The sequence below is a fragment of the Aethina tumida genome, chromosome 2 (assembly GCF_024364675.1).
Source record: "Aethina tumida isolate Nest 87 chromosome 2, icAetTumi1.1, whole genome shotgun sequence".
Classification (NCBI taxonomy): Eukaryota; Metazoa; Arthropoda; class Insecta; order Coleoptera; family Nitidulidae; genus Aethina; species Aethina tumida.
This window is the reverse complement of record NC_065436.1, coordinates 25,659,531-25,683,060: the sequence shown is the minus strand read 5'-3', so window position 1 is coordinate 25,683,060 and position 23,530 is coordinate 25,659,531. Positions and strand designations below refer to the sequence as shown.

The following is a 23,530-nucleotide window of genomic DNA, read 5'->3' as shown; positions in this document are numbered from 1 at the left end:
AAAACAAAAACCATAATTTGTTTAGTTGAACTGAATTAAAATGTTCTTTGGAAACAATCAAATTCAGTCCGCATTGCCAACAGTGCGTATAAGTACATCTAAACCTGGTATATTACGAACCACATGAAAATCCCGAAATCATTTCAGTATAGAATTGCCATCTATTGGCAAATAAAAAAAACTATTTGAAGTGTTGGTTGTAGTTGCTCTATGTTCTGAAAACATTTCTTACTGAAATAATAAGATAAAGGTAAGTATAATTTAATATAATAGTTTGTTCAAATTATGGAATGTGGCAGTATGCATGGAGAGTAGACGTTCCGGTTATATAACGAATAATTGGATATTTCTTAAGAAGTTGCTGAACGCCGCTTCCATTTATAATTTACCAGAAGGAAAATGGCAATGGATCATAGCGACCTATGTTTTTTGTTATAAAGTGACAATACAATACTGAATTTTTATGTTTTAGATTAGATTTTAGAAAAATGGAAAGGCGCAATTTTGATATATCGAGTTCTGAGGAGTGCAGTGATTCAAGCACAGAAAGTGAAATATGCCATAAGTTATGGAAAATGTCACCGAAAAAAAAGCAATATGAAAATATTAATATCGATGTTGTGAATAATTTTATTATTATATATGGAAATAACTACGAATTTCAGCCCATATATATAATGATGAATGAACGAGATAGTCTAGAGTCTATACGCATTATAATTGAAAAATAATTTTGTTCAGGATGTGGGTATAAAAACACTTTAAATTCATAAATATAATGATGATAAAATAATAATTTGTTTGTTTTATTACTTACTTATTTCCAACAATAAAATAAAGCTAAAACTTTTTATTGAGAAACGCTTTTGAATATAAAGTACATATAGAAATAAATGAATCCCCCATATTTAGACAATACATCAAGCCAATTTAAACTGATTTTTCCAGTCCAAACTTATCGAATTTGAGGACATTATTAAGGCTAACAATGTAGTTGTTAATATGATTATGAAAATCTAATTGAGAAAATATAGATAAAATATAAAAATATATATTTTCAACAATAAAATAAAGCAAGAGCAGTTATAAAACTTTTATTGAGTAACACTCTTCAATATAAAACATAAATTAATATGTAAATAAGTAAAAATATATAATTAAATATATACATAAATAAAATATACACAAAAAATAAATATGAATATACATAAATATAAATTAGTTATCATAAAAAGTTCCACAAGTTTTTATGTGAGTATTTTTATGTTTTATCAAATTACCTATACAAGAAAACCTCCAACCACAACCTTTGCAAAAATGTGGTTTAATACCTGAAATAAGACCGTATTAATATTCAAAATAAATAAAAATTGGAATTGTTATACCTGTATGAGTACTACTGTGAGTTATCAGACTATCGCGATAGGCAAAAGCCTTAGGGCAAAACATACATTTAAAAGGCTTCTCCCCTGTATGACTACGTTCATGTATGGTCAACTGCCCCTTCCATCGGAACTTCTTCCCGCAAAATTTGCATAGAAGCTCCTTCTCGGCGGAATGCACCTTCATATGGGCCTTTTGAGTGTAAACGCTGCTGAAAACCTTGTCGCAAACCGAACATGCAAATAACGGTCCGTCTGCACAGTCGCGTTCTTTGTGCACAACCATTTGAGCTTTCTGCCGGAAGGATTTGCCACAACGATCGCAGATGTAGGTGTAGTTTTTGCGGGGCCGACCATCATGGGAATTATGCCGGTGAGCCTTTAGGGAGTCTTTGTTGGCGAAGACTTTGTCACAATTCGGACATGCTAAAATCATAAAAATTGATTAGTTTACGTCTTATTACAAATAAATTTATGTAACAATATTTATTTTGACGCATTTGTTTATCATTCTTTTAAATAAGATAATATATATATTTATATTTTTATTTATGATCCAATTTATCAAGGATTTAACAATGATAATTCTAATCTAAATTGCGTCGTAATCACACAACTCAATTTGTAATTATTGGGTTTAATTAAAAATACTTATATACTAAAAACAAATATATTTAAAAAATATATAAATAAAGACATGGAAATGAATACATTACATTCTAATTGTAAGTACATATTCACAACTCGAGTAAATCATTTGATCTAAGACTAGTTATAAATTTGACTTGGAAATATACTTTGATAAGAAATACCCCTGTTCAGGCTTTTTAACAGTTCCATCTAATAACTCCTTAACTTCAGATGATTGAACAACAAGCCCACCCTTGGATATAATATTCTTTTTCATATCTTCAATTCCACCTTCATCCACTCCTCTGCAGCAATCATCAATCAAAACAGTACACAACCCTAAACTTAAAGAATCTAAGGCAGAAAAGCCTACACACCAATCATAAGCAATGCCACAAATGTATATGTGTGTGATTTTTGATTCCTTCATATGTTTAACCAGATCTGTCATGGAAGTTCTTTGATTATCAAAGAACGCGGAATATGAATCAATTTTACGGTTCACCCCTTTTTTAATCATAACAGCATTATTGTCAACAATCAAATCTTTGTGAAGTTCACTACCCCATGTATTTTGGACACAATGTTTTGGCCAGAGAACTTGTTCGATTGGTGGTTTCCCATCAAAAATTACTTTGTCAAACAACTGTGCATCTTCCAAACTGACAGGGCTGCTTTCATGCAATTTGAAATTGCGCCTGTTCTCGAAAAACGATATATGATTTTCTGGATGCCAATCCAACGAATAGAATACGTGATCGAATTTCAACTTGGATAAAATGTTGTTGATTGGTGCAACGGTTGCCTCTGCATCTTGTTTTGCTGGACATTTCTTCAGAGATAAAGTACCGGAGATGAAGTCGTTTTGCACGTCAACAATCAAAAGTGCAGTAACTGGGTTAAGTACGATCGATAGCCACTTTTCGGAAAAGTTATTCAACTCATCCACGTTCAATTTCCCATCTTGGTCAACGTCAAAAGATTCAAATATTTCCCTGTAACAGTCGTCCGTTTTTTCGTAAAGTTCGGTCAAAAAAAGCACAAAATCATCACTGGTTAAAGAGTCACCGGCGGATTTGTTAAGTTTTTTTAGAAAGTTATTCAAAATAGTTGGATAGGTCATTGTTATTTACTAATATAACCTAACATTCATGTGGCGGTTGAACTAAAACTGAAGCGAATTGTTCGTCACATATAAAGGGTATTCCCCCACTTTTAACGGAAATTCACAGAAAAGCCACAACATTTATTCAATATGACTCATAAATTTAATCAATACCTTGTCTGTTGTTATGCACCAAAACCGTTTTGTCTATGCTGTAATTTAGTCGATACATATTTTCGATGTAGGACAATGTAAACATGTTAGCATTTTTATATGTAAAATTCCAAAAAATTAGGTATGTACAAAATATTTACATTGAAATCGAGTATTCAGATAACAAATTTTTTTTTGTTGTTACTGATACGATACGTGACGATTTTAATAAAAATTACCAATACATAAAACTACTTACTCAAAATGTCTGCGTGCTCATTGCGTTCATGTTCCTTGCACAATTTCTTTGTATCAAAGCACGTTTTGCAAATTATACATGAATAATTTTGTTTTAATTTGTCATGCGCCGACTCATGCTTTAGAAGATTACTTCTGCTCTTAAAAACTTTCTCACAATGGGTACATTTATAATTAACATTTTTACCTAAAAATTGTAAATCCGCATTTTTCCAACAACGTTTACCAATAAAATTCTGTTACATCAAGAATTTATTCACTTTTTATTACAAAACTTACTTAAATCATCTATCTTAACTTGTTTTTTAGGTGTCTCAGCTTTAGTTGGTCGTCTGCGCTTTCTATTCCCGCAAATATTTTCCTCAACTTCCTCAGGTTCTTCACTATTTGCATTAAATTCACTGGTGCCTTCTTCATTGTCACTCGGAATGGAAATATCGTCGAAATTCTCATCCATTAAATTCGGATCATTTGCGAATGTTTCGGATTGCCTTCTGGCGAAGATCGATTTGGGTTTGTCCTTTTCGTCATCAAAACTAAACAAGCCATCTTTAATTATGTTTACATCTATTCCCATGCCTCTCTTTGAATCCTCTGATGCATTTTGGTCGTTTTGATCGCCTATCTTCTTTATAAAGGACCTCAAGTTGTTGTAAGATTCTTTTCTCTGACATTGATCAATGGGCTCTAAAAAGCAAGAGTTGCTACGTTCTAAGGGATAACTACCCCGCATAAATTCAATACAAGGTGAGTTAGGTGCGCAACAACAGTCCGGTTTCTTACTCTAAAAAGTAAACATTAAAATTTAGCTCTGAGATAAATGTATCATATTACTTTTGAATTGCCCATAATTTTGATTGAAATTGACATGCATGAATTTTAAATGACAAGTGAGAAAACTTTACCGAATCCGGTTTTGCATCTTCAATTTTAAATGACACATCTTCATTAATATTTGTTTGCTGAAATTCGGAACTGGATTTATTTTTATTTTGTCCATTTGTTCTTAATTTACATGTTTCAGGTGTGTTTATTTTAACTTTTATCCGGGTGTTAGGATTTTTAACTGTGTGATTGTTCAACGGTATGGATCCGCAAGTTTTGGCATGGCTTTTTCTGTGCTTTATCAAGTTTCCCACGCAACTGAACGATTTGCCGCAGTTCTCACATTGATATGGTTTGACACCTGTGTGAATGGAACTGTGAGTTATCAGACTTTGCCTGTGGCAAAATCCTTTATTACACACCTAAAATTAAAAAGGGAATACCAAAATAAAATGATTGTACACCAAATAACATCTTATAATAGCGTAAAATATTTTTCTAAGCCAGGAGAAATGTTTGAATCAGTTTTTCTTATTACTTGAATGAAATCTTCAAAATTAAAGACATTGTCAATTAATTATTAAAGTTCCCTGATTTAATATTACATACCTTACATATAAATGCCTTCTCATTTGTGTGTTTCCTTTCATGAACTTTTAATTGTCCCGCAGTGAGAAATAATTTTGCACAAAACTTGCACATAAAATTCTTCTCACCTTTATGCCTCAGCATGTGATTATGCAAAGAGCCTGCTGTCATGAGTTGTTGACCACAAACCTGACACTCAAAATTATAGTTAAATTATTTCATTCAGATTAGGGACTTACTTTGCAAGTAAACAATTTAATGGTGCCACATTTTGAGTTAATGTGATGAGTTAGTTCTCCCCTTGACTTGAACTGTTTGCCACATTCACTGCACATGAAATAATCTTGCTTTGAAATTACATTGCTGCCTTTTGTTGCTATTCCTAGACATATTTTACAATTCTAGAACAAATAAATTAAAATTGTAATCCTAATTTAAATAAACTGATTAGATCTCATACTTTTTTCTTTTTATCATTTTGCTTCATGTCCTGAGTGACATTCCATTCACAATTACAAGGCAAAGGATGCGCTTTGTAATGTTCTTCTAGTGAGGCTTTGCTTAAAAATTCTTCTTTGCACATAGGGCATATGTATTCCTAAAAAGTTGTACTAACAATAAAAAACACCAAGAATTATAATGTAACTGAATCTTACTTCTTCTGGTGTCTCCATTTTAAAACATATTTATTGTTTATATTATTGTAACTTTTAGTTTATTTTTAAATAACCGCCTTTTAAATAGTACACTTTTATTGAAAAAGTAATTTCACTTTACAATACACTGATAAACTTTTGTTTACAAAACATTGATCGTAACGGTTCAGCACCATCTAACGCGGATACTCTGAGATAGAGGCAGATTTCTATAAGTAATAAATCAAGGTTTAATTAAAATTAAACGAGAAATTTCCTTATCTATAATAATTTATTAACATCCTAATTAATTTAACATATAACACATTGCCCGCTTCTGTTCAATTTGTAACCCGGAGCACAGAAACATCCTATTTTGCAAACGGCGGGGCAGATTCTATCTTCTGACTGGCCACAACTCAAGTCCCCGCATCCAGAGGCGCACATTGTGAATACTTTATTAGATCCGCATTTTTCTGTAAACAATTTAAAAACACATTAAATAAATCCGTATGAACTTGGAAGAAAACTTACGTGCGAAAATAAATCCGAGAGTACTGAAAATTAATAAAAGTACCAACGAAAATTTCATGTTTTGAGTTGCTCAACTGCGTAACTACTAATTTGTAGTAAGAATTTGTTGTTATTTATATAATAGTGTTGCCTTGAAATGCGAAATCATCGATTAAGTGAAGATTCTGAGTAGGTTAAAGTTATTCCCATTTTAAAACCGTTATCTAATTGTAACAAATTGCCAATAAACAAAATATTTTTTAAGAGATATTTCTAGCAAATGTGTGGCACATGTTAATTGAAATAAATTCTTTTTATCTTCTTTATTACATTGTGCGTTCAAATTCTTGTTAATATTTGAAGGCATTTTAATATTTAAGGGACTGTTCATGTTTATTTTTGGAAAAATAAACCATATTATTTTAATGCTGGTCTTTGAAAATTTTGGATATATTCTTTAACAAAAATAGTTTTTTTATTATTTTGAAAATATATATGAGCGAAACAGTAAATAACTCATATTTCCTTTTAGGATAATATTTCTACGTTTTAAAATAATAACAGATGTAATTTCAAATCAATTAATATTTATTATGTAACGTACAATATGTGAACATAAAAATCGCAGTGAATTTAACAAACAACACATTTTCCTCCCTTTTTGTTGCGTTGGAATCCCGGAGCGCAAAAACACCCAACTGTACACACATCAGGGCAGATTTGTCCCGCTTGTGTTTCGTTACATACGAAATCACCGCATCCTGGTCCGCATGTCCTATATATTTCGTTGGGTCCGCAATTTTCTGTAAATGATATACAATTAAAACATATGAATTCATATAGACTTTGTTACAATTTTACCTGCAGACACAAATAGAATAGCGCCGAGAATAAACAAGAGAACTAATAAAAATTTCATCTTTTTGGATGCCCGATTATGTGACTACTAGTTGGTATTGGGAAGGTATATGAATATTTATATATACTGTTACAAATAACGATTAAACGAAGATTCCAAGAAACTTCATGTAATTCCCAATTTACATCGTTATCGAATTATAACATATTGCTAATAAATAATATATATTCGTTAGTAACAAGTTGTTAATAGAGATTTAATTGGAAAAATTATTAATTTTTAATTAAGTTGACTTTTTATTAATGCGCAAAAAAAATAATCTCCTTTATTACATTTTTTGTAAATATTAATTGTAATTTTTGTTCTTTGTTTGAAATTGTAATGTTTAAAAATTACATTTTCGTTATTAATCTTTTTAAGTATTTTTATAATAAATACCTTTACCAATGTAGGTTTGTTTTAGATTTATTTTGCTCTGTCATTTTAAGAAATAAACAGAACAAGACCTTAATGTAAATTAAATTTATTTATTAGATATGGTGCAGATATTATTCATGGTTGACCTAATTTTAAATTGGAATGGAAAAAAACAAAGGTAAATTCCCAGTCAATTAATATTTATTTTAGAATGTGTAATACACATGAGTGTTATCTGTAACCATTGCAACGGATTTAACAATCAACACATTCTCCCTTGTCGTTGATTTTGAGTCCTGGTTTACAAAAACATCCGACTTTACAAACGGCCGGGCAGATTCTCCCTTCTGATTCGCCACACCTCAAATTACCGCATCCGGAACCGCATGTTGTATATACTTGGTTAGGTCCACATTCTTCTGTAAATGATTAACAAATACATCACACAATTTTATATAGACTAGACAAATTTACGTGCTGATATAAATCCAATGGTGCAGAAAATAAACAAAAGAACTAATAAAAATTTCATCTTTACAGTTGCTCGACGGCTGGATCACTAATTTGTATTGAGATGAGTTCATATTTATATGTGTTGTCTTTGAATAACAAATAACTGATTAATGAAAGTTTGAGTAATTAAATGTTATTTTCGTTTTAAACCTGTGATAAAAACTGGTCAATATGTTTACAATCATGTGTAATAAATAAATTGCATATATTCTATATTTTGAGAATGGAATATTATAAGGGTAAATAAATTAATACTTTCTATTTTACATTTAATTAAAAAAACTTTATATATGTCATTTAAAATAATATTAATCGTTTTTAGTCATTTAGTCAATGAGTAATTGAATATGTAAGACATTTAACATTTAACACATTTTCCTTTGTCGTTTCTTCGTAAACCATCATCACAGTAACAACCAACTTTACAAAGTGTAATGCAACCTCTTCCTTCGTTTGATTCGCCACATTTTAAATCACCACAAGCAGACCCGCAGGTTTTGTATACTTCATTTGGTTCACATTCTATGAATAGTATGGAAAAAATTTAATAATTTTATTTAATAATATAATAAATGAATAAGAAACAAAAATAATGTGATACTACGTGCATTAACGTATTGTAAAACACGAACAATAAATATACTGGCGAGCTAATATCTCATTTTTATGAAACTTCTCAGTACACAAAGACAGTAATCAGAACCATTGTTATAATGGTAAAAATTTTACCTTGAAATCAGCAAACAAAAGATGGCCGTTGTCAGAACATATTAAGTTGCTACTGGTATTCCCCTCGTCATTTTAAAGTTATGCAATTCTTTAGTGGACGCTTATAAAAATATTCAATCTGTTTATGCCACATTTTTTGGAATTGATTTAAAACAAATCACTAAATGCGGCAAATGACATATAATAAATTAATTCATATACAACGCAACCACAGCTGTGGCAACAACAATATGTAATCGGCATCATCGAAAAAATATTGTCTCTACATAGGATAATACAAAATCATTCCTTTTGCTTAAAATCACGGTAAGTAAATCCACAGTTTTCATACACATTATTGGGACCAAATGAAATTATTGAAAAAAATCATGCAATAAATAAACGTAATAAGATTACTTACGAGCATAAGTAAGAGTTAATATTCCTAAAAGGAGCACAACAAAGAACGCAGACTTCATTTTGGCGATAATATGAGACACTATAGTGTGTGAAGGTTTTGCCCGACTTTATATACCTGCATGTTTACCTTATAAATAAACATTCAATTCTTGGATGTACATGTGAATATTCTTTATAAACTTTTTAAAATTAAGAATTCAAAAAGTTAACATTTTGTTATCTAGTTTACTTTAAAAATATGCTCTTTCGAAATTGATTAATTTTTGGCCTCACTTGATAAAAAGTGGTATTTTAAATAAATTTTTAAATTTTTAATTTCAAGGTTAAATATACTATTGTTGTCTAATATACAACACAGAACACATATAAATACATAGATACAATTTTTATTATCCGTTTTAATAAAAAAGTTATATTCCATAAAAAATAGTTGTTAAAACAATGCGATTATTATAAAATAGTTTGATTGAATGTACTGAAAATAAAAAACATGAGTTTTTTAATTTTAAGGGAAATAGCTTGAAACCAAATTTATTTAAGTTTAAATAAAATTTTTACAATAAATTATTATAAAACATTTCTCAGAGAAGCAAAATATGATAATATAGATTTAATCTAATACTTTTTATGTTTGATAAACAGATTTTTTATAAAGAATAACTTTTATAAAAATGGATAAGAAATAAGTGTACCCTCTATGTAATCATATCCGTGAACGTGGTATTTAAATGTCTAGTTCTCAATTATTTTAAAACGTTGAGTAGGGCTACAATTCCAAAAATATATAATTTGTGATATATTATTAAATTTTTAAATTTAAGTATATTTAATATTATCATCATTAAAATAAAGAGGTGTAACTGATATTATATATTCATATATTCAGGAAATTGTGATATAAATGTTAATTTTTAAATAATCAGCGATTAATTATTAGTAAGTTAAATATCCCGAAATTAATCATTGTATGTTAACTAAAGATTATTTAATATGTCACCTATTATATTTTTAGAAAGTTTCATTTTTCCTGATATTTTAAATCCAAATTCACTCATGGTTGTAAATGTATTAAATTTTTGCGAATCAAATAAAACCGTGTGAAAAATAGATATCTTTTATTAGTAATCGTGACTATTCGCTGTAACATTGTTGCGTTTGCATGACGTAATCCAATTGGCCGATTTAAAAAGCCTGCAAATCCAACAATCAACCCCGCTGCGGCCATCTCTCGGACGTTCACGAAACAATCGAGTGCAATTTGAAGAAAAATATTCCGACACAATTTCCACCGTCAAACCGGCACAAAACATCCGTAAATTTCCAGATTGCATACGATTTACCCATTATAGAAATATTTAGGTGATCTCTGAAGACTTTAATAGCGGAGAAAAGTTACGCAAAGTAGCCGTGCGTGGTACCGTTCAGCGTCGATGTGCGGCGGCACGGTCGCGGTCCGTGTATAAAAACATATGTTTACAAGTTAACAACAGTCAAATGTGATTTGTTGATAATTTTGATCTGGTGCGCCGACAAAATTTTACGAACATGAAGTTTGACAAGAGCTTTCGGAATGTCCTTCATCTCGGGCTTACGTTCATGCTCATATTCACCGCGTTTCAGACAATGGGAAATATTCAGGTAAGTCGTACGAATACTTTCAAATATTCCACATTTCAAAATTTATCTATTTCTATCGTTATAGTTAAATTCTTATCAATTATTATAAATATCTTCATACAGTTGCAACTAATTAAATTGTGGTGCATTGTTAGATTACTACTTTCCAAAATACGAACCGGAAATTTGATTATGGTGCGCGCCTTAGGAATTTAATAGGTGTGCGCATTTTCATAATTTTTTTAACATTCTAATTCGCTATTCATGTCCAAAAAATGCGAATAAATTAGTATTGTTATTTTTGCACCATTTAAATGAATTATTTTATTTATATTATATTATATTTAAAATAAAAAATATACTTTTTAACTGCATTTTACTTCAGATAAATACATATATAAAATAGAGACTTCCTGAATATCAAATTCTAGAGACAAGAACAAATCAGATTAATTATCGGTATTATTGAACAATTCGTTAACAAAAACGGGTGTTGCGCTTTGGCGCGTTTAGTACCGAAATTTGATGATGTAATATATTGAAATAATATTTACTTATTTTTATTTTTTCTACAATGATCTAACTACATTTGCGTTGAAAACATCTTACAAACATCTTATTAAATGATTTTGTTCATTTGGTATTATGTTTTAGTTTTCACAAAAAATCTCTTAAAACTATAAAATTAAAATAAATAAATAAATAAAAAAAAATAAATTTATAAAAACTGCGGCTGTAATGTTTTAATTGTTGGCTTATTTGTTTTAATGTTTGACCTATTTTTATTAAAAATTATTCCATAATCAAATAATTTTTGGAATTTGTTTAACGACAGAATCATCAGGGACGAAATAGGACGTACATGTAGTTTTGACAATACCAAAAATTTTCCTACAACAATACTTATTCTAATTATTAATAATTTATATTATGTAGATATGCTAAACATAAACATTGCCTTGTTTATTTAAAATTGTAGTACTGTCGTATTAAATATTTTATATCACCAAGTTCATATTAATTTAGTAAAAATTGTAATTATATTTGTTTTCATAAATTTAACAAATGTGTTAAATATTATAAAATAACGAATATTCTACATGACCTGTTAGGCAGGTTTCTGTGGTTAATCTACAATAAACGAATAAATTAACATTCATAAACATTTCGTTTACTTATTAACATTAACCTGTACCAAATGTCTACAACGTAACTGAACATTAAACATAGTAATAACTTTTAATGAAAGTAATTTAGTACACATAGTATGAAACAGTAATTAACATTTAATAACTATACAGGGTGTCCTTAAACTTGAGGGCGACAAATTAGGATACGTCCAGAAAGGTTTAAAATGGTTAAAAACAGAAGTAAATTGAAAAGCTCTATAAAATTACAGAACCTTTGAAAAGTGCTGTCAAATTTGTAAAATTGTGATTTAGTAAAAATTTATCATAATAAAATTTGTAGTATTTCTGGGTGTGTATTATTTCAAATGTTTAATTTGTTGTGAAGCAATAAATAAATAATAAAAAATGTCTCCAACTTTGTAATTTTAGAACAAATGTTTTATCTCTCTTTTTGCTCTAATTTGTTGTCCGGAATTTTAAGGACATCCTGTATATATTTCTTTAAATGTTACAATTGTTACTTCCTCATAAATAATCTCAATATTCGTTAGAAATTCGTAAAATTTGGACTTAGTAACAATTTATAATAATAAAATTTGAGGCATCACCGCCGAATAAGTATTATTTCAAATGTTTAATATGTTGCGAAACAGTAAATAAATAATCAAAAAATGTATCCAAGTTCTGAAGCTTTTGTAACTTTAGAAGGGCAACTAGTTGTTCTAAATCTACTGATCAATGTTGATGGTAGGATACCCAGTACATATTTTTTTTAAATGTTACAGTTGTTGCTTCCTAATAAATAATCTCAATATCCTCTAGAAATTCATAAGATACCAATAACTTGTGAGGGTGAAAGTCAGTAATCCCACGAATCAGATTGGTATCCATAACATTCGTCATACATATTTGAACAACCCAACATCAAATCAATAATTTATGAAAAATACATTTAAAACGCAACTTGTTATTCCATCACTGGCACAACTGGTTCAATAAACCTACTTTAACTCTTAGCATGCATCCGAACCGAACTATCCGCTTTCTTCTCTGCCACGATCGATCTAATCGGTCAAAACCAAAATTGGTATGTGATAAGAATAAAATCCAAAGCCGGGCGCAGTGGCCGTAAACGTCAACGTCGCGACGTTTTCGACATGCCATTGACATTGAGATTACTTCCTATTTAATTCAAGGAATGCACTTGTTGCCCGACCTTTGTGTAATTGTGCGTTCGTAATTTTAAATTGGACCTTACTTGTCGTTGCCATTTCTGAACTGTTGTAAATAGGATATTGTGGATTAGAATCAATTGAATCGAAACTATTTATAAATCGAAAATTTTCACCGTACATACACAATTTGTTTGACATTCGTAATTAGAAGTATTTTCAGACCAGATAGAGAAAAACTGACTTTAGAGTCCCGATTACATATTTTTTTAAAATATATATATCTCGTTAAAGCTTTAAGATAATATTTATTTTACTAAAATGTTGGAAAAAGTTAAGCTTACTAAAAATATATAACATGAAATGTATTAAATTATCTCTAGCTATGATATGTCGTTAGTATATCATAATATTTCTTAAATTACTATATTTATGCTACCAAATATGAGCATTAACGTATTTTAACGACTATAATTTGTTTGAATAATTATATAACAATTTTTTGCTACTTTAGTGAGTATAACAAACTATATTAACCATTTTAAACACTAAAATGAAATAAATTCTCAGTTATTCCCTTTTTATTTCATTGATCACAATTTCAAAATCTCTGAATTTATCATATGTATCTTAAAGGTAAGTTAATATATCATATATTACAAATTTTTAGAAAAAAATTTAAGTAAAAATGTTCTCTATTATATTATCTCAAAAAATTTGAGTAAATATATTTTTTTAGATAAGTATCTTATATTCCATGTGGAAAGTTGGTACAGTTCTGCAACAGTTAACCAGAAATGTCATTATATCTTAACTAAAGATAATTTTAATATATCACAAACTATACATTTTTTAAAAAAAATATGCTTTGGCTACAAAAGACAGTTTTTTATATTTTGTCTGAACAGGCAAAATGCGCACCATCAAGTTAAAGGATTTATTAGATAAAGTATACAAATATTTTATTATCTGTATAAGTACACAAACAAAATTTTGTCTAATCTTTTTAAAATATGAACACAATGTATAATCATTAAATCTATATTCAGATTAATAAACAAACTAATTGTTCTGCTGGCTTTTATTGAAGTGGTATTTATCATAATTAATGTATTTAGTTTATTTGCTTATATCAACCTTTTATACAAATTTTTAATTCCAATATTCTAATCATCAACGAATGATTAAAAAAAATGACGAATTAGCAAAGTCGCAATCCGTAGATGGCCAGTTTGTTATTATTAAAACGAAACATGCTGGACTTGAGAAATCGCTCAGATGTCCCAGTTTTTGAGTTGGATTATTTGCCTTTGATCTACTAACCTCATCTTGTAATCTGAAAAATTTCAATTTTCAAGGGCGCATCTCAATTGATTTTATGTTACAACCGTTCAAAGTCACTGGCACTATCGAGATTTTTTAACACCAATACGGATTTCAGACTGCAAAGTAATCGATAGATTTTTTTTACTAGAACAAGGGATCAAGGCTTTTATTTTTTTAATTGTCAATGGAAAAGTTGTCAGAATTAATGGGTCAATTATTAATGAAATTGTCTAAAATAACGAGTAAACAAACAACTCTTAGACAATCAAAGCAATTGCCCGATATTCGATGGAAAAGTGTACAAAGAAAACAAGTGTCGCTTGTACGAGATATTGGATGAAATCGCTGATAAACCGATTAAATATATTACTTTTTTTCATAATAACAGAGTTGTTGACCCGATGTGATCGACTTTCTTGTTTTTTTCGAAATTGCATTACGAACGTGGGTCACCAAAATATGGCAAATGTCACAAATATAAAAATCCCAGAGAAATCGCGTAATGAGCCGTTAAAAAGGCAAGTATTTTTTATATTGTTGTAATTATGGATAAAATATGTGCGACGCATTTTGAGAAAGCCAAATGGCATTTTAAACGTCGATAAATGTTGAGTAATTATTATAATTTTTATCAGCTGAAACGCCCATTTTTACATCGTTAAATGACAATGTGATAAAACCATTTTGTATAACGTAACAGATTTTTGCACGCAGGAGTTTATTTATAAAATGTATTTTATTATCTCGACAATAAGAGTCATTACTCTGCCGTTGTCCTATATTTAAATTATGTAAGTTATATCTTTGTCTAAGTAAATTAATATACATAAACAAAGGTTATATTTAGCAATACTATGAACTGGAATATTTAGATTTATAGTATAAATTATAACAAAGAGTCCTTCAATCATAATTTTTATATTTTGTTAATTTATTAATAAATAATTTTATTTATTTTTTAATTTCTTATATTTATTACTACTAATACTGCAATAATTATCAGCCATTTTAATGCTTTATATTCTATAAGATAAATAACTATGCATGCATAGTTTTTTTATTATTCATCTTTTACACTCATCTTTGGTATCATACTTTTAAAGATAACTAATAAAAAAACCTATACATGCATGTTTTCTGTATCATCCAAGGTTTACTAAATTATTTTTGCAGTAAAAAATGATAAAAATTGTTTATAATTTGTTTCATAAATATTGGATGCAACATAATACAAAAATTACCGAATTTCATAAAAAAGTTAGCATATCTGTGTAAAAATCAAATTTTAATTAATACATCAATTTTTTTCTTTCCAATAACCCATGAATTAAAAATGTCTAACAATTTCAAATAGTGATTTAGCATACTAGTTCTCACAAACAGTTTAATTTCTAATTTCAGTAAGACTTCAAGTTTATTTTTGCCTGTTACATATTCACTAATGACATCATTTTGTATACTTCTTACCAAGCACTAAGCTGATGATAAACGTTTACTGAAATTAAAAATAAATTAATCTAACTTATAACTATAATTTCCTTAATCACTTTCTAATGTAAAATAAAATAGTAAAATATACAAATTATAATCGTCGTATGCAAATTGCAAAATCGATTCTAATCCAAGTATGTGTGTCAAAGTCGCAAAATGCGATTACGAGACTACAAAAATCTGCAATTTACATTAAAATATTTTACAAAAAGCGTGGGCGTTGTCCCATTTCAATTTACTGTTTACATTGAAATGCTGAATATTTATTGTTTGTTTTAGAAAAATATTTTGGATAGCGTACACAAAGAAGATCCCGACTTCAATGGCGACGGTTATACCAGCTTGTCCATTATCTATGCAGTATTTTCTATTTGTAATTGGTTAGCGCCTTCGTTCATTAATTTAACTGGACCCCGATTTGCCATATTTTACGGTGCTGTGACATACTTGTAAGAAAATTCATTTTCACTCCTCTCACTTATCATATATACTTGATTTCCAGACTATTTATCATGTCCTTTTTGATGCCGAAGGATTGGCTTTTATACTTAATGAGTGTTGTAATCGGTACCGGTGCAGCTTTTATTTGGACGGGACAGGGTAACTATCTTACTTTAAATTCTACTAGGGCCACAATGTCAAGAAATTCTGGTATATTTTGGGCCATGTTACAGCTCAGGTAATTATACATTCCGAGACAAATGTTCAAATGTCACGTTATTCTTTAAATTCCAGCATGTTTATTGGCAACGTGTTTGTGTTCTTTAAGTTCAAAGGCAAAGATGAAATCGAAAAGTCAACGAGAACGTTTGTGATTTGGACCCTGTCGGCAATTTCGTTGGTTGGTCTGGTCGTTGGGATTTTGTTGCGCAAACCTCCACGAACAGATGAGGATGACTTACCAGAAGAGGAAGTTATGGGTGGCCCGATTGATACTTTGAAGAAAGCTATAAAATTATTTTTCACCAAAAACATGCTCTTGCTGAGCATCACGTTTTGCTATACAGGTTTAGAATTGGGATTCTTTAGTGGTGTTTACAGTTCCTGTCTAGGTTTTACCAAACAATTCGACAACAGAAAAGAACTGATTGGCCTGTCCGGTATATTCATTGGACTAGGCGAAGTGCTTGGTATGTTTTAATTCGGCGATTTTATCATTTGTTGATTATTTTTATGTTACAGGTGGAGCGTTCTTCGGAATCTTAGGTGCTAAAACCGTCAAATGGGGTAGAGATCCAATAGTGATCGCGGGATTCCTCTTACACATCGTCGGATTCTTTTTAATATTTTTGAATATACCAAATAACTCACCATTCGGTGATACTGATGAAAGTGCCTTCATCACCAGTATTCCAGCTCTTGCCTTATTCTGTTCCTTCCTGTTGGGGTTAGGAGATGCTTGTTACAACACCCAAATCTACTCAATTTTGGGAAGCGTCTACGCCTCGAACAGTGCAGCTGGATTTGCGATATTCAAGTTCACACAAGTAAACAATTTTTGACTATGATTTGTTATTTGTTATTACGTTTGTTTGTTTTAGTCTGTAGCTGCAGCCATATGTTTCGGATATGCTTCTTTAGTCCCATTGTATGGACAGCTAGGAGTTTTGGGGGTGCTGGCGATTTTGGGTACTGCTAGTTTTGTCTACGTAGAATGGACAATAAAGAGAGAAGCGAACCTACAAGAAGCTCCTAGTAATGAAAGACTAAATAAAAAATAGAGACAAATATTTTATAAATTTATGTTAAATTTTTAAAAAGGGAGATTGCAATATCGTTTAAATATTTTAGAATGATTTGATTTGTTTTTGTTCAAATATATTTGATTTTTTTGAGAGATTTATTATTGTTGATAAGCATACTTAATATAGTCAATAATAAGTGTAATTAATATATTAATATCTTACAACAATTGTAAATTTTTCTTTATTTATAATTTTATATGGACAATTGCTAAAAGAATATTGTTATCTTTATGATTAGGTAATTAAAATTTTGTATCTTTGTAATTAGTAGTTTTTTATAAAATTGTATAAAGTGTACATAAAACTAGACTGATCTTTTATATGTAATAACATTTCATAATTAGAAGTATTTTCATAAAGAACTTTTATTGTACAATCATTTGAAACATTATGTATTAAGACAATTGGACGCATATATCTGTGATATGTGACATTTGGTTGTGGTATTTTTATAAAAAAATAAACTGCATTAAAAGAAATTATTAACTTTTTCTTCCAAGTCAAAATTTGGTAATATCTCATTGAGCAGAATTTATTTTTAATTACAAGTATGTCTTTATGGACATGAATATTTTATCTATAATAAATTTAAGCATGAAAATATGTAATTATAGACAAAATGTCATGTTTTTTGGCCTAAAACAAATAATTTCTAGCCATGAAAATTGAAAAAATCAATCAGAACAAATTATCTTATTTTTCAAGAATATGGGGATATTATACTAATAATACTATACTTGTATTAATACTCTTAATACCCAAATTGTATTTACTTCTGTCAATCCATCTGGGATAACTTGATGATGATTCAATAATTAACCACGAACTTAGAAAAAAATATAATTGGTATAATATTCTATTATTTTTGAAAAATAACATAATTTGTCCTATTTTATTCCATAGACTAATTAATTAAAAAAATATATTCATAAAAAGAATATGATTTCTATTTTTTTTTGTGAAATTTGGTATACATCCATTTCATACATCCATTTCATTCATTTAGAAATTTTCATTGGTCTTGATAAAAGTGTACGTTTAGTTAGCTATTTATTAATATTTGAAAAATATACAAGGGTCAAAAGTAGAGCAACTTTAAAATAAAACAACTTTACGTACATTTAGCCTTCTTTTATTTAGTATCTAGTAGCATATCCATTATTTTTAATAACACCTTTTCTTTATTGATTTTGGTAGCTTTTCAATATAATAGTTCAAAATTTCTTTAGAGTGATTTTGAACTTCTTCATAGACTTCTTTAATATTTGACATTCTTTTTGCAGGGATTTTCCGATCCATTTCTTCTCAAAGGTTTTCTATTAAACTGAGGTCTGGGTTTTGTGGTAGCCAAGGCATGACACGTACTCTGAGAAACGAACCATTCTTTAACTAACTTAGACGTATGTTTCGGATCGTTGTCGTGCTGGAAGGTTCACTTTAAACTGATGTTACCTTCGTCATATGGAAGCATATGATTCTAGAGAATGTCACGATAAACAAAACGATCCATTATCATGTCTAACTTAACCCCTGGGCCCATGCCAAACCCAGAAAAACATGCCAAACCTATACTTGAGATTATACTTTTCATTAACTGGTCTTCTCACCTATGATATACCATCAGATTTGAATAATTGGAGCCGACTTTCATCGGAAAACAAAATTGTTTTTCATTGCCTATTTGTCCAGTCGCATGTTCTCTTGCAAATAGTAGTTTCACCACTCTATAGTTTGCAGAAAAGAAGAGCATTTTTGTTTTCCTGTCCACATCTCTGTTAGTCTTGCGTTTTCTACCTTTTGTTCCTTTAATAAAATGATTGTTTTTTAATTTGTTGCTCTACATATGAGCGATAGTGTTTATATATAAATATATAGGAATTTACAATTATTTTATGATAACAAGCTTTTTGATATTTATAGATTCAAACAATATAATTTTGTTTATACAATCAAGGTCAACAGCGACCATCTCCATATTACAAAGTTTCTCTACTGACGAAGAAGACCGAGTTAAATTATCACTTATTCGTATTGATGATCGTTGTCTAGTTTGTTTACTTGGACAATCGACCATTGAAAGTCTACACACGTACATGTTAGTGTAAAGTGTACTTTCAGCTATTGATAGATTGGATCTCTACCCAAACTCCAAGATAACAAGTAATCATGTCAAAAACCGGTAAGTAGTCATTTTTAATATTTAAGTACTTTAATTTAAATAGAATATTATAATTCTACGTTGAGTTAGTAAAGTTCTATTTGTATAATATTATAATTATTACTGTTCATTGTATTATTATTTATATAATATTATAATATAATATTGTTTAAATAGTATGTACCATCTACACGTCAAGATATTTTCAAGAAATAATAAGTTTATCTTAAAAATTAAATAAATATATTGTGTCATTAATTACTTGCAAAATTTAATCACTTAGCAATTGTTGTGGGTCAATTTGGGTCAAATAAATTACGCTATTTTATAATATTTTTGTACTCGTTTCAGGACCTGGATATGCATCCCCATTGGAGGCCATGAAAGGCCCCAGGGAGGAAATATTGTACGTGGTCACAGTACAACCAAATCAAGCACCAGGAAAATCTGACATGTTAACTACCGTAGACGTGGATCCGAAATCCCCAACTTATTGCAAAGTAATTAACGTAAAATTTTGAAGAAGATGAAGTAAATAACACCTTATTTAGATTATTCACAGATTAAAAACCGGACGTGAAAATGACGAACTCCATCATTCCGGTTGGAACATCTGTTCGAGCTGTCATGGATGTTGTAACGTACCTCAACGAGATAAACTCGTGCTCCCTGCATTAGGATCTAACAGGATCTACTTTGTGGATACAGGAAAAGACCCAAGAGCACCTAGCATCCATAAGGTAGAGTGTTTTAATTACTTGTGTTCCATACAATAAATATTACTCTTAAGGTTCTCGAATCATCGGCTGTGGAAAAAGTTGATTGTTCCACACTTCATACAACCCATTGTTTGGCTTCAGGCCAAATAATGATTTCTGCAATGGGAGATAATCAAGATAATGGTAAATGCGATTTCGTTTTAATCGACGGTAAAACTCTTGAAGTAACAGGTAACATTTTTTAATTTCTCTTAAAGTTTAAACGCTAAATTCGTTTGTAACCGTCAGGAACTTGGACGAAAGGCAAACGTGCAAAATTCGCCTATGACTTCTGGTACCAACCGTACTTCGACATAATGGTGTCGTCCGAATGGGGTGCTCCAAAGGTGTTCAAAACCGGCTTCCATCCATCCCACGCGGCTGACAAAGAAGCTTACGGAAGAAGCTTGAACTTCTTCTCTTGGAGCAAGCGCGAACTCATTCAAACCATCGATCTAGGGGATGATGGAATTGCTCCTCTAGAAGTCAGATTTTTGCATGATCCCAAGCAAAGTCAAGGTTTCGTTGGTTGTGCCGTCAACGCCAATGTTTTCAGGCAGGGAACTGACAAATTATTGACAAAAATGAGATTTACAATTTAAATTGTAGGTTCTATTTGAAACCGGATGGTACTTGGGGTGCAGACAAGGTGATTGATATTAAACCCAAAAAGGTTTCTGGATGGGTTGGTGACTATATTCAGGGTATAATTTTTAAATATTAATTAATTAATATGAGAGTGTTACTTCATAACGTTTTTAGGTATGATAACCGACATCATTATTTCTCTGGATGATAAGTACCTGTATTTATCAAATTGGCTGCACGGTGATGTTAGACAGTACGACATTTCTGACCCACTAAACCCAAAATTAACAGGTGGAATTAAATAATAATAACAAGACCATTAGTTTAATTTGAATTAATTTAGGTCAAGTCTTCTTGGGAGGCATGATTCTCAGCGATTCAAACGTCCGAGTGCTCGAAGATCCGGAACTATCGGAACAACCAAAACCGGTCATTATCAAGGGCAAACGTTTCTATGGTTCACCACAAATGTTGCAGTTATCTCTGGATGGTAAAAGATTGTATGTCAGTACCAGTTTGTTTTCACCCTGGGACAAACAGTTCTATCCGGATTTAGTCAAAAATGGTGGATGCATCGTGAAATTGGACGTGGACACTGAAAAGGGCGGAATTAGTCTGGATACTGATTTCTTTGTTGATTATTCCGAAGGCCCAGACGGTCCCTTATTGCCTCACGAAATGAGGTGACATTTCTTTTACTAAATATGTTTTAATTTATTAACTTATACAAATAACTTATTACAGATACCCAGGAGGAGACTGCACTTCTGATATTTGGTTGGCTGACTAAAAAATGATATTCATACAAAATATATATTTGCATATTCTACGAATGTTAAAATTGTTATATTAACTTTGAATTATTCTATTTTTTTAATATTAAACATTAATTTTTTATATATGTAATCTTTTATAATATGTTCATTGCTTCTCAAATATTTCTGCATGTGCAATTTCGTGTTAACGTTATGGAAAATACATATATATATATATAAAAAAATAGAAACAGTTTTATTTATATTCAGTTTCAAGTGTCTTTTTATTTAAGGTGTAAAACTTTGCCCACCCATTCATCGATTTAACCATAAAACTGCGTAAGTCCAAAGTCCCCCTTTAACACAACACAATTAGGACTGAAATTAAGACAATGAAGGGATGTTAAATAAATGTCATTGCCTCCGGTTGAATTTTACATGAACCGTGTGAATAACCGGCCGACGTTAGTGGCACCATCTATAAACGTCGATGCTAAACGATCGATGCGATCCCGATGAGTGGCGCCGCCAGACGTTCAACACGACGCGCAGCTCAAATTCGAAATGATCGCGCTCAGTAGAGTAAAGATGCTGGAGCGGTGCAGTATCGGTTGAGGATCGGTCGTGCGCTGTTTGACTAGTTTCTTTTTAATTTTGAACGGACCGGCCAACAAATTTTGAATAGAACGTTGCTGTGGTGCATGTTGATTTTTTCGTAATTGTTTCGCCGACGGTGTTGTGTTGTTTGTTGTGATTGAAGGGGATTATGCAACTGTGACATAAAAGGTTTGTTATTGAGCTGAATGGGAATCAAAGACAGCTGATTGTGTTTTTGATTAGGTGGTGCGTTCCACCATCGATTGATCTCGTATGTTGATGGTACTTTTTGGATGATACCTGTGGTAGTTAGAACGAATGCGGGCTGAATTTAATGGTAAAAAATAAATGGACGATACCAATTGGATTTTATTTTATTTGTAATAATAAGTCTTATAACATAACAATATCATAATAATAAAATAAAATAATTAAATATAAATTAATAATTATTATAATTTAAAGTATTATTTTTATTACAGACATTTTTAAAATTTTTGTTTATATTTTATATTTATAAAATTGAATGAAATAAAATCCCTAAATACAAATAATTAAATTTAAATTATGTAAGTTATATAAAGAACATCATTATTTCTACCAAAATTATACAAATTAAATGAATTATTTTTCTTATTTATTTTTTTATTTATTCTTTATATATTATTGACAATGTTTGGTACTGTAAAATATACATTTTTGGAATTTTGGAACGTTATTTGAAAATTTATATGAAACTTAAAATAAACAGTAACATGATAAATAAACCAATAAACAATTTATTTCTCAAATTTTAAATTGTTTGTCAAAGCAGATAACACTGCTGTTTTCAAAATGTGACTCTAAAAAGTCACAGATATTTTAAACCTGTTATTAACGAAATTATATTAAAAATATTGTAGATGTAGAGTGATTTGATACTGACTGCTTAAATAATTTATTCTTTATTTTTATGTTACTTATATGAGAAATTTGTGGATTTATTCAGAATTAAATAAAAAAAATAAAATTTTTCGATTTACATTCTTTTTATTTTGTTAATTTTTGAATAATGATTAATACAGTTTGTATTTTATAATAAAATAGAATGTAATCATAAAATTGAATAAAATTTAATGCTTGAACACAAATAATTAAAATTAAATTATGCAATTAATTAGCATTTATAACATTTTGTACAACTGTTA

The 23,530-nt window shown here is 29.8% G+C and overlaps 4 protein-coding genes across 4 annotated transcripts in view; 3 read left to right on the top strand and 1 right to left on the bottom strand.

Annotated features, from left to right (window-relative positions):
- Positions 1-1,078: 1,078 nt before the first annotated feature.
- Positions 1,079-5,707, bottom strand: LOC109608980 (zinc finger protein ZFP2). Its single transcript, XM_049963167.1, has 9 exons — positions 5,598-5,707; positions 5,402-5,539; positions 5,181-5,342; positions 4,963-5,130; positions 4,434-4,775; positions 3,808-4,312; positions 3,530-3,715; positions 1,386-1,808; positions 1,079-1,331 (listed from the first exon to the last, which is right to left on the bottom strand). The coding sequence occupies exons 1-9, from the start codon at positions 5,613-5,615 to the stop codon at positions 1,219-1,221; spliced, it is 2,055 nt and encodes a 684-aa protein (XP_049819124.1). The 5' UTR covers positions 5,616-5,707; the 3' UTR covers positions 1,079-1,218.
- A 4,783-nt stretch (positions 5,708-10,490) lies between these two features.
- Positions 10,491-17,960, top strand: LOC109609011 (UNC93-like protein MFSD11). The gene is made up of 6 exons (XM_020025625.2): positions 10,491-10,644; positions 16,022-16,191; positions 16,245-16,421; positions 16,478-16,872; positions 16,925-17,229; positions 17,284-17,960. Exons 1-6 carry the CDS (start codon positions 10,552-10,554, stop codon positions 17,461-17,463), a joined length of 1,320 nt encoding a protein of 439 aa, XP_019881184.1. The 5' UTR covers positions 10,491-10,551; the 3' UTR covers positions 17,464-17,960.
- Positions 17,961-19,507: 1,547 nt separating this feature from the next.
- On the top strand, positions 19,508-22,009 carry LOC109609006 (methanethiol oxidase). Its single transcript, XM_020025619.2, has 9 exons — positions 19,508-19,666; positions 19,997-20,145; positions 20,197-20,385; positions 20,436-20,595; positions 20,653-20,959; positions 21,013-21,107; positions 21,166-21,282; positions 21,335-21,674; positions 21,736-22,009. The coding sequence occupies exons 1-9, from the start codon at positions 19,654-19,656 to the stop codon at positions 21,779-21,781; spliced, it is 1,416 nt and encodes a 471-aa protein (XP_019881178.1). The 5' UTR covers positions 19,508-19,653; the 3' UTR covers positions 21,782-22,009.
- A 155-nt stretch (positions 22,010-22,164) lies between these two features.
- Positions 22,165-23,530, top strand: part of LOC109609020 (ADP-ribosylation factor-like protein 4C) — a 32,146-nt gene continuing 30,780 nt past the window's right edge. The window contains exon 1 of the mRNA XM_020025635.2: positions 22,165-22,532. The gene's annotated coding sequence lies outside the window, so the exon portion shown is untranslated. The remainder of the gene's footprint in view (positions 22,533-23,530) is intronic.

Bases quoted from the DNA above. Each gene is read 5' to 3' on its own strand.
- LOC109608980 (XM_049963167.1), bottom strand. The intron at 5,343-5,401 runs GTATGAGATCTA...TATTTGTTCTAG, and splicing joins AAAATGATAAAAAGAAAAAA to AATTGTAAAATATGTCTAGG. The intron at 1,332-1,385 runs GTATAACAATTC...GTCTTATTTCAG, and splicing joins TCACAGTAGTACTCATACAG to GTATTAAACCACATTTTTGC.
- LOC109609011 (XM_020025625.2), top strand. From the start codon at position 10,552: ATGAAGTTTGACAAGAGCTTTCGGAATGTCCTTCATCTCGGGCTTACG. The intron at 10,645-16,021 runs GTAAGTCGTACG...TGTTTGTTTTAG, and splicing joins AGACAATGGGAAATATTCAG to AAAAATATTTTGGATAGCGT. The intron at 16,422-16,477 runs GTAATTATACAT...TTTAAATTCCAG, and splicing joins TGGGCCATGTTACAGCTCAG to CATGTTTATTGGCAACGTGT.
- LOC109609006 (XM_020025619.2), top strand. The intron at 20,146-20,196 runs GTAATTAACGTA...CACCTTATTTAG, and splicing joins AATCCCCAACTTATTGCAAA to ATTATTCACAGATTAAAAAC. The intron at 20,596-20,652 runs GTAACATTTTTT...TGTAACCGTCAG, and splicing joins TAAAACTCTTGAAGTAACAG to GAACTTGGACGAAAGGCAAA.